The 12,238-nt window shown below is 33.0% G+C and overlaps 1 protein-coding gene across 1 annotated transcript in view; it reads left to right on the top strand.

The window, feature by feature from the left end:
* The window catches only part of COL4A1_1 (collagen, type IV, alpha), a 74,668-nt gene that overhangs the window by 32,916 nt on the left and 29,514 nt on the right, over positions 1-12,238 (top strand). The window contains exons 7-13 of the mRNA XM_051208504.1: positions 2,197-2,319; positions 3,986-4,021; positions 5,852-5,914; positions 7,433-7,606; positions 7,699-7,752; positions 9,803-9,865; positions 12,021-12,065. Of these exons, the coding sequence (XP_051073065.1) occupies positions 2,197-2,319; positions 3,986-4,021; positions 5,852-5,914; positions 7,433-7,606; positions 7,699-7,752; positions 9,803-9,865; positions 12,021-12,065 (558 nt within the window). The remainder of the gene's footprint in view (positions 1-2,196; positions 2,320-3,985; positions 4,022-5,851; positions 5,915-7,432; positions 7,607-7,698; positions 7,753-9,802; positions 9,866-12,020; positions 12,066-12,238) is intronic.

The following is a 12,238-nucleotide window of genomic DNA, read 5'->3' as shown; positions in this document are numbered from 1 at the left end:
ATGGCGAAACTCTGGAAGATGTAGAGTCCTTCACATACCTGGGAAGCATCATCGATGAACAAGGAGGATCCGATGCAGACGTAAAGGCGAGGATCGGCAAAGCAAGGGTCGCATTCCTACAATTGAAGAACATATGGAACTCAAAACAACTTTCAACCAATATCAAAGTGAGAATCTTCAATACGAACGTCAAGGCAGTTCTACTGTATGGAGCTGAAACTTGGAGAACTACAACAACCACAATCAAGAAAGTACAAGTATTTATAAATAGCTGTCTTCGCAAGATACTCAACATCCATTGGCCGGATACCATCAGCAACACAATTCTGTGGGAGAGAACAAACCAACTTCCAGCTGAAGAAGAAATTAGAAAAAGACGATGGAAATGGATAGGACATACATTACGCAAATCGTCAAACTGCATCACGAAGCAAGCCCTAACTTGGAATTCTGAAGGGAAGCGAAAAAGAGGAAGGCCAAAAAACACATTGCGTCGGATAATAGAAGCAGATATGAAAAGGATGAATTACAACTGGATGGAGCTAGAAAGGATTGCCCAGGACAGGGTTGGATGGAGAATGTTGGTGAGCGGCCTATGCTCCTTCACGAGGAGTAACAGGCGTAAGTAAGTAAGTAAGTAAGTAAGCTAAGTGGACAACGCGTTTGAAGTTAACGGCACTGGGTTAGAGTCCCAGAGTGAATATCAACTCTGAGATGCAGGTACATCCAGCTGACGAGTCCCAAATAGAAAGAAACGCGAGTCCTGGATTCCACTGCTAACCACTATTCATATTTGCTTATGCTACTTACAGTAGGTTAAAATGAATATAGAAGTTTCACTACTAGTCATAATAATGCATGTGACTGAAGGTAATACCGAGGTAATCTGTACAGGATGCATATATACCAATCAGAGACTGATCCGTTGCAGTCCTAAACATCAATGGGAAGATTTAAGCAGCCAATACAAAAATGAATTAAAGTGGAAATAGTTTTAAAAATAATAGTGAGGCATTTATTCACATTTATTTGAATGTCCGGCAAGAATTTCAAACTAAATGTTTAACTATTGTTCGGTAGTATTCTCAAGATAACTGACATTTGTAGATTGATGAATTCATGAGGTAACGACATGTAATGGGAACAACAGTAAGAAAGATGTTGAAATTATTCACTGATTAAAGTAGAAATTTCGATTAATCTGACCGAGGACAATTAATTTTGTTGGTGATAATATTTAATTCAATTTCATGGGGGGTACTATTGATTTACTAGTGAGATTTTACTTGATCACTCACGAATCATAGATTTTGAACTTTATGACAAGAAATGGCATGAACTTGTCATGACTATTTATGCATTTAATTTATTTGTATTTGGTTGTTTGGATCCTTCCATTGATGTTTAGAACTGCGTATCCTGGATTCCAATACTACGATCAATATAGGGTTGTAGAGATTGTTGAGTTTTGGTTGAAATCATGAATCGATCAATGTTAGACCATCATTGAAAACCTGAAAGCGCTGGACGGCCGTTTTGTCTTAGTATGGATTTCCTCAGCAGTACGTCAAGGTTTTCAATGGTGGACTAATATTGATCGGTTCATGATTCCAATTAAAACTCAACAATCTCTATAACCCTATACTGATTGTAGTTTTTGTCAAATAAGAACAAAAAACACTTTGTGAATAACTATTCACATGTTGAGAACAAAAAAGCAGCGTTAAATGAATCATTTTAGTTCTTTTTATAAACATAAACTCTATGCTTGTAAAATCAAATCATGTGTCTTACTTAAATCGTTATCATTAAACATTTTTTTACATTATTTTAACAGTTGAGATCATGAGTTAATTGAAGCTAGACCACCATGGAAAACCTGGAAGCACTTAATGGCTGTTTCGTCCTATTGTAGGACTCCTCAGCAGTGCGCATCCATGATCCCATACTTTTATAAGTTTATTTAGGTTATTTTGTTATACACTGATAGATTCTTTGTTTGTTTTAGTTACAAATGTCTATTATTCTATATAATGAAAATGACTATTCAATTTAATAGATTTCATTGTGATTCTAATGATATTCCATTAAAATGAAATAGATTAATTCTATCCTACTCCATAATATTACTTTAATTAAATTATACCAGTATTTATTTTCATGATGCATTTAGTCTTGTATGTTTAATTCCAATAGGGAGAGAATGGAATGCCTGGCGATTCTGGAAGACCTGGAGTAAAAGGTTTGCCTGGATTTCCTGGTAATAAAGGCACTAAGGGAACACCAGGTTGGGCTGAAAGAGGCACGATTGGATTCCCGGTAAGAATAAATACATTTTTTTCTCTCTTTTCAATTATAACATATTCCAGTAATGTTACATTTTATTTGATATATATTTTTAAGATATAATCAGTTATATTGTGTAGATCGAGAACCTAAAAAAGGACAATTGGATGCATTTAAACACGAAATTACAGAACGTCTTAGTAAGATCTGAGAACCATACAGTAAATGTCAATCAAACGTCTCAGAATTCATTGTTCTTTCATTTCTACATCAATCATTATTTGTTCTCGTTCTCGTTTCTTTGATCTTCTTAACCTACTGTAGCCAGACATTTTACCTTTGATGATACATACTACTTATATCTATCGACATCAGTAGCATACATCACAATATTAGTTTTTATCATGAGGAATTTACTGAGATTATAGAATCATTGTTTCATTTTTGTGAGTTTTATAGATTTATAGTTCTGAAGAATTCAATTTAAAGACGAAACAACTTTCTTATAAATTGTCCCCTTTTGTAATGTTAGTTTGTTAGAAAAATATCTTTAAAGTAGTTGTTCACATAAGTACTAGATGGTCATTTAATTCTGACAACTAGGTAATTGACATTAACGTATATGATGGTATTCAAAGCGCTCATTATTCTACAAATGTTTAAGTACAGTGTCCTCATAATAGATATGTATATTATTGTAGCTCATTTAAAAGGTATAAAGGAATAAACTATGGTAGGAATCAGGTGTCAACTTCTAATTATAGAAGAAACTATCATTAATAAGGATGTAAAAAGTAATTAGGCTTCTCATTTGAGTAGTGACTATGAACTGATGAGAAGTTTCATATTAAGATAAAACTCTTCTTCAATACTCTGGTTTTCAATGATTATTCAACTAAAATAAGTCCGTAATGTAAATTGTGAAAATGGTTATTAATTTTAATAGTTGAGATTATGAGTCAATTAAAGCTAGACCACCATGGAAAACCTAAAAGCACTGGACGGTTGTTTCGTCCTACTGCGGGACTCGTCAACAGTGCTCATCCAGTTTTTTTTTAAAAGCAATATGACGGCTTATACTTCTGTGATAAACTTCAAATAATCTGATTAATGAAGCTTATATCATGTTTCTTAGCTCATACCGTATACTAAGTTCTAAGCTTTTTAATTCAGGTTATAGTTTTTTTTCATTTTACTTAATCACAGAAATGGTTTTGAATATCTAAAATTTCAGAAGGAGGTTTTTTGTGGATATTATAGTAATTTCAATAGTTGAGATCATGAACCAACTGAAGCTAGACTACCATGAAAAACCTGGAAGCATTAGATGGCCGTTTCATTCTATTGTGGGACTGTAAAATTTATCAAGTTTAAAACATAACTGATCTTGAAGTAATATTTAGGTAGAGAGAACTGTTGAAAATAAGATATTGTTACATAATGTTTACTTCCAACATTGGAACTCATCAACTAAATGAACCCATAATGTCACCCATTTGTTAAACATAGAATCTTTAAAGGTCTCTTTATGTAAAAATAGCTTCAGATCATATTGAGTCAAATCCAATCCTTCCATTAATTCAAATGATTCTTCAATTTATATCAATCAGTAACGTGAACTCTCAGTTAATAAATTTAAACAGTTAATTTATGATAATCATAATAATAATATTGGCGGGTTCTTTTTTCTTTAAACTAGGGGCCACGTGGAGATATTGGTCCGATTGGAGAATATGTAAGTTTCTCCACAATCACACTTTATGTTTGGATTAAAATTAGTGCTATACAAGTTATGTTTGCAATTTCTTTTTTAATTTATCATTAGAATCATATACAAACCATGCACTTCTTAGGGAGCCACACCTAGAGCCTTTGACCTAAAGGTTTGATTCACAGGGCGGTGGAGCAACTTCAGGAGATGCAGTCCCACGGTAGCCGGTCACCAACAGTAGGTTCACACGCCATTTATTCCTCTAGGATTTTGGAGCCCATGTGCATCAGTGATTTGGAATGAGGGTTTCCTAACTCCTCTAGATGGATCCTCCATTTCCACCAACCCGGCTAAATCACTGGACATTCGCTTTTCTTCCTCTCAAATTCATAAACAACAGTAATGCCACGAGAAAGCAGTGAGTAGAACTTTCCTGTCAGTGGTTGTATACGCACGGCCATGTGAGAGCATTTGGAGAAAGAGAGAGAGCTGACTCTCCTCACCCTCGGCCGTACCAGGGCATGTTATATTACCAATAATTAATAAAAACTTGTTGTATACAGACAACTTATCACTGGTAAGAATGTCATAATTTTTGCATTCTGATTAAAGTGTATAATAATAATAATAATGAAACATAATCCCAATGAAAAATTGAATCTAATGAGTTTGGACAAACAAGATAAATTATACATAACAACAATTTGAATTACACAAAGAGGAAGAAGAGGCGATGATGATGATGATGATGATGATGATGATGATGATGATGATGATGATGATGATGATGATGATGATGATGATGATGATGATGATGATGATGATGATGATGATGATGATGATGATGATGATGATGATGATGATGATGATGATGATGATGATGATGATGATGATGATGATGATGATGATGATGATGATGATGATGATGATGATGATGATGATGATGATGATGATGATGATGATGATGATGATGATGATGATGATGATGATGATGATGATGATGATGATGATGATGATGATGATGATGATGATGATGATGATGATGATGATGATGATGATGATGATGATGATGATGATGATGATGATGATGATGATGATGATGATGATGATGATGATGATGATGATGATGATGATGATGATGATGATGATGATGATGATGATGATGATGATGATGATGATGATGATGATGATGATGATGATGATGATGATGATGATGATGATGATGATGATGATGATGATGATGATGATGATGATGATGATGATGATGATGATGATGATGATGATGATGATGATGATGATGATGATGATGATGATGATGATGATGATGATGATGATGATGATGATGATGATGATGATGATGATGATGATGATGATGATGATGATGATGATGATGATGATGATGATGATGATGATGTGACGTTGTAAAAACAGCTTTTATTGTATTCATTCAAAGAAAATTAAAAGACTAACATTACAGTTCATATCATATTTTAGATGTTACAGTAATTAATAGGAATGGTTATGATTTACATGAGACTGTTACATTGTAATTGGTCACTATAATACTGTAGTTTAAAAGATCTCGGTAATCATTACTATTTTGTAATCAGTAATAGATCATAATAATATTGATTTTTATTGAACATTCTACCTAAACATACAGTATTATTATTATTATCACATTATTATTAAATATCCAATTGGTTATCTCAAGTGGAGGGTACTTTTATGGAATCAATTCTATTAGATAGACAATGATTGAATTTTGTTGTGTAAAAGTGTAGTTTTGTGAATTGATTATCAACTATATCCCAGTTTACTGGCATTATTTTATTTTTTTTTCACGGTATTTAGGGTTTTCCTGGTCAACCTGGTCCAATGGGTGATGCAGGCAATCGTGGCTTAACGGGTTTAAAAGTAAGTATTTAGTTTTTCATATTTCTTTGTGTAATTTGTAAATGTTTTCTGCAGGATGTACCAATAATAGTCGAATATAAAAGTAAGCAGTAAGAGATTATGGTGTCATTATTATTTCAGTTAGGAGACAAAAGTCACTTTACATGAAATTATGATTTGATTATAGGTAATCAAATGTCAATATAACAAATGAATTTGGTGACTACTTAATGGATAATGTGAGATACTAATGAATTAAGGATAGTAAGACTATATGGTATTTTAAGATGAATATATATATGATAGGTGTTATATCTAGGACTTATATTCTGATATGACACGTATAACTTGAGCACGTGAACTCTAGAACCCTTCCAAGTCACAATGAGAAGACAGGAGATTAGTGAAAGGGATGTTATTCCAGACAGTGTCAAATTATAGTACAAAACTGTCAGATATTTATAATTTTTAGTAAAAACTAAATCATCACTATAGCTATTCAATCCGCACACAGGGAGTTATTAGCATTGCCCAATCGGGAAGCTAGAATATTCTTCTAAAAGATGATTGGACGAAATATCTTCGACTCTGTCTGAGCTTCTTACAGCTTCCTCGAGTTCACCAGTGGATCGTCCTCACAATAGAAAGTACAGATGTACGAGGGAAACTAAAACTGTTACAAAGAAAATGATCGTAAAAACTGTTCTGAATATGGCTTTGTGCTGAGCATTTTTAATATATGGAATAGTTGGTAATCGCGGTAAATTTCATACAGTACAAAAAATCCCCTCTTATGTCTTGAGAATCCTCGGAATCAGTCAATTACGCCCCCAACCAACACCATTAACCTCGAGTCAGCAACCAAGTTCTTACTAGTTCATTGTTCGCATGTTTCTCCCTACGTTCTGCTTTCGGGTTCAAAAGTCAGCAACCAACTTCCACCATATTTACATTCCAAACAGTCGTGGTTTATATGCAGACATATGAGACCACATCACACCATAAAATGATAAATAGCAACAATACATGAAAAAGCTAAAAAGTGATTGTGGATAAGGAAGAGTGTAGGAACAATAAACCGTATAACCTTAGTTAATGTGTCAATAGATAGCTTGTGATAAACGATATACACACCTTGCAATCTAGTTACTCAGTAATTACATAACAAAATTACACTTAATAATAATCCAAAACCTAGTTCCATTCAGCCATAACACAGACCAACATCATTCGACTAACTAAAATCAGTTATTCAAACTAAAACGTAACTAATTGTGTAACTGAGTTATTTGACTTAATAATTCATTGATATTCCTTGACCATCCAATTTATATTCATGATCAAAGGTTAAAACAGCATATTAATTATCATATTGACATTGTGCATTTATGGTGACTGACAGTGATTATGAAACTTTAGACTAGTTTTAGTAATTGTCTAAAGCTGTACATTAAATTACAATAGATTATAACTTGTTTTCCCAATTCTCATTTTATAAGTAACCGTCAAAATACTTTTACAATTTCTTATTCTGTATAGGGATTTAAAGGGGCACGTGGTTCTCCTGGTATAAAAGGTCGTCCAGCAGCACCTATTACCATCGAAGGTCAAAAGGGTGATAAAGGTCAACGTGGTCCACGTGGCAGTGATGGTTATCCTTGTACACTGGATATACATGCACAAATTGGACCACAAGGTCCTCAAGGCCCAGTTGTAAGTTTAAATAATTAAAAGTTTTTTGTTTAAAACGTGACTATGTTTCCTGAACATATAAATTCTGTATCATAAATTATTACTTTTAACAGGGTTTTAAAGGAGACAAAGGAGATCGCGGATCAATTGGAAACTTTGGTGAACCAGTAAGTGAACCTCTTAAATTAAGAATTTATTAAATATTGTTTATGAATTCAATTGAACATTCATTTTATTAGTATAGAATAATGAACCATATACGTGTACAGAATTATGGTACCAACACAGAAGTTACATTTACTTATCAGCAAATACAAATAATGACAGAAATTTAAAGTGCATCCATTTTTAAGTAGTTGGTGTTGAAAACTTGAACCGAGTTCTAACCAAGTTTAATCCCTATGACATAATGAAATTGATATTATTCAGTGTCAAAAAAACATAATCTAATAACCAGACATTACATCTCGAGATGTACTGGGTATTTGATCTGTGCAAAAAAACTTTAAAATATAATACATGATTGTTAATGTAAGGAACAAGAACACAAGTGAGGACAATCGAATGTATTTCAACACAAAATTACAGAATTTATCAGTAAAATCTGAGAACTATACAGTAAATAATTTATTTACAAAATGTCAGTCAATCGTCTCAGACTCCATTGTTCTTTCGTTTCCACAGCAATTATTCTTTGTTCTTGTTCACTTTTCTTCAATCTTCTTAACCTTTCGACTTCAGATATTTCATATTCGATTGATGGTACATACTACTCATATCTGTTGATATCAGTAGCACACATTACAATATACGTATATGTAAAATATTTAGATCTTATACGACAAGTTCGTCCGATAAACAGATTTGAGTCATTTGCATACACCAAATTAAGATTATAGATATGATAGGTGTTCATGGATTTGTAGCGCATTTCTTTTTCTATTTTCAATATCTGTGTCATATCAAGCATTTTTCTGCACATATGACTTTAATTTTGACTAAGGATTTCATTTTTAAGCGCTGATTTTCACTTTATTTGTCTTTACTTCATCTGACGAAAAATTGAATTAGACAAAATAAGATACAGTTATCTTTACTCATTAGACCTTAGCATTTATTGACAACAATTGAATGAATCTGTGACCACTATAACAGTAAGATTAGCAGAATAAGAATAATCGGTTGTTTGTTTCTTACGTAAGTTATTTGTACACTACTTACATCGGGATTAATTTGAAAAGAAAAACAAGGAAGAGATGGATGCTAGTCAATGGTAATTAGTGATAGTCACATAAGAACAGACTGAAAAAGGTTACAAATAATGGTACACGGTATTCTAGATGATTGAAAGTTTTTTTTAGTATATTCACTGAAAGCCATGAAAGTTCTTTATTTAATCCCGTAGATGTAAATTACTGTTGTGTTTTAAATTGTGTGAGGACGATTCATGGGTGAAGTTGAGGAAGCTCTAAGAAGTTCAGAAAGAGCCGAAGATATTCCATCCAATCATATTTTGGAAGAATATTCCAGAACTTTTACGCGTAGCTTTATAGTGAACGAGAACACGAATGGGGACAACCGAATGTATTTCGACACGAAATTGTAGAATATCTCAGTAAAATCCGAGAACCATACAGTAAATACTTAATTTGCAAAATATCAATCCATTGACTGTTTCTTTTGCAAATATCAGTCCATCGTCTTAAATTTCATTGTTCCTGCATTTTCATACCAATTGCTCTCCGTTCCCGTTCTTTCCTTCTCGGTCTTCTACTGAAATACATTATATTCCGAACTATCATTATATACTACACATGTGTACATGAGTAGCTCACACCACAACCATTGAACAAATGCTAATAACTCCCTGTATGCGGATTGGAGGACTATAGTGGTGATTTCGTTTTTACCAAAAACTAAAAATACCTGACTGTTTCGTACCATAATTGACACTGTTTTGGAGTAGAACTCCTTTCACTTGTCTTCTGTCTTCTTTTTTGCAACTTGGAGGGTTCTAGCGTTCGAGTGTTCAAGTTATACACGGTATATTAAGAATATAAGCTCTAGATATAACAAGTTGTTTCAGTGAACAACGATTATCAATGATTCTTCAGTAATGAAAATTACCTTTAAATTATCTAATAATTTAGACAGCACTCCATTTTTAATTTACAGCCATAATGTATCACAGTATTGTATTTTACTATTTTAATTAAGGGTTTTGATGGACCTCCTGGAATCCCTGGTGAGAAAGGTCTTCCTGGCCGTCATGGTGACAGAGTATGTTCAATGTTTTTCTCTAAAAATCATTACTTTTTAAAGTAGATATCGTAGAATGATGGAAAATTAGAGCTTCAATCGCTGTAGATTAAAACAACATTGACAGACACATTTGATCGGTATATTATAGTATCTCTTTTTAATTAATAATCGTAAATTCATATTTGCCGACTGTTATTTTGAATTATACAAGCTTGAGGAATTTACCTATACTTTCGTATACAATAAAATAAGCTGGTTACGTCTAAAGAAGGAAAAACATGACATTTTAACTATAAACATTGAAATCCTTTATAAGCATAGATAGATAGTGGTTAGCAGTGGAATCCTGGACTCGCGTTTCGTCCTATCTAGACTCGTCACCTGGATGTACCTGTATCTCAGAGTTGATGTTCACTCTGGGACTCGAACCCAGTACCCTTCGCTTCAAACGCCAGTGCGTTCTCCAATCAGCTACTGTAAAGGAATTTCCTAGAAGCTAATAATTTGACAATCAATGTAAATGTCTTTAATATGTATGAAAACCATCATTATAATGAACACTGACTTATGTTCAATTCAGAAATGAGCTAAAGAATAATTCATTTGTGTTGGTTGTTTTAATTTTCCCATTGACATTTAAGACTGCAATTGATCAATGTCCTTCGGTGTTCTCTTGTGGGAAAATTTCAATATATTCTGTTTATCTGCCATACTTAATTGTCGGGTGCAAAAACGGTCCAATAAATCAAAATGTAACAATCCAGTTTTAAAAGAGATACTGAACAGTTATGCCACACATATATACAGCCGTATTCGTTACAATCAAATAGTATAAGTATCCTGTCAACGGAAGAATGTAAACATATCCATAATAAATGAATCTAGTCATTCACTTCAAGGATGACTAATAAAACACGGAATCAAGATAGCAACCATCAAAAACAAAATAAGATTAACACAATCGGGAAAAAGCCAAACAACATCAAAGATATTATTGTAAATCCAAAAAAGATAAACGAAATAATAAGCGTGACCTCAAATGAACTAAGAATTAGACATGATACATCTGGATGAAAAAAGTTAAGGAATTAACTTTAAACAGACACAAAATACTATTTCTACAAAGAATGTATACATTTAAAAATTATCCCATAACGCGATGGCGTTTGAAGCGAACGGTACTGGGTCCAAGTCCCAGAGTGGACATCAACCATGGGATGCAGGTGCATCCAGATGACGAGGTCCAAATAGGACGGAACGCGAGTCCTGAATTCCACTTCTAGCCACTATCCATCTTTGCTTACAATCATACTCTGTTCTCATACTCTTCTATTAGATTTTCTCAACCTTCTGCCACAATCCATTCCACTTTCGATTGATGATACATCGATAGCACACACCACAATATTATCTCACTTTTTATTGTTCAAATTGGAATAAAAACCATTAAACTATTTATTGAATTATAAATTATAATGAACTCCATTTCTCACCTTTCGTCTCATTAACGACTCATTCATTCTATGTACTTACATCCTGATGTTGACGTTCACAGTGAAATTCTGATCCTGTATCTATATTTTTTCGACAATTCTAAACTGTTATCGAATAAGCTGCACAGTTCAGATAGCCAATAATCTGTTTAACGGGTATTATATCTATTTTTAACTATTGAGCGATCAAGAATATCGAGGGATCCGTTCAATGATTCGATATATCAACAAAGACTTATCAAAATACTTCATAATCTTGATTATTTACAATGATAAGATACGAACACTTATAAATATACTACGTTGCGATATTTTTGATAAGAAGTAAATCATCAAGAAAATTTTAACTATAATACTAAGTTTTGAAGACATGTACATAATTGTCAGTATATGGTTGTGGAGATTGTTGAGTTTTTATTGAAATTATAAACCGATAAATGTTAGATCACCATTTAAAAAACTTGAATCACTGGACGGCTGTTTCATCCTAGCTTGGAACGCCTCAGCAACGTGGAATTCGGACCCAGGACCTTAAGTCTGTAGACCAACTGAGTCTAACTTCGAACAACCAACGATATCACATGACCATTTTCACAATTATCATTTTTTTAAAAAAGCCAAAACCACTTTCCCTCTTATTTTTTGTTTTATCAAATTGTTATTTTTTTTTTGGATTTTAGGGTCAACCAGGTGATGCAGGCTTCCCAGGATCACAAGGAGAGACTGTAAGTAAAAAAGCTTATGATTAATCGATAATGTGTACACTATATGTTTGTTTATTTATATAGATTATAAAGTCAAAAGGTAGAGTGAAGTATCTATTCAAATTATTATGATAGGACTTTCACAATGAATTGTAAAGTATTTATAGTAGTATTTTATAAACTTTCATGATTAA

Source organism: Schistosoma haematobium, chromosome 1 (genome assembly GCF_000699445.3).
Source record: "Schistosoma haematobium chromosome 1, whole genome shotgun sequence".
Lineage (NCBI taxonomy): Eukaryota > Metazoa > Platyhelminthes > Trematoda > Strigeidida > Schistosomatidae > Schistosoma > Schistosoma haematobium.
The sequence above is the reverse complement of the archived record's forward strand: the minus strand, read 5'-3'. Positions and strand labels throughout refer to the sequence as shown.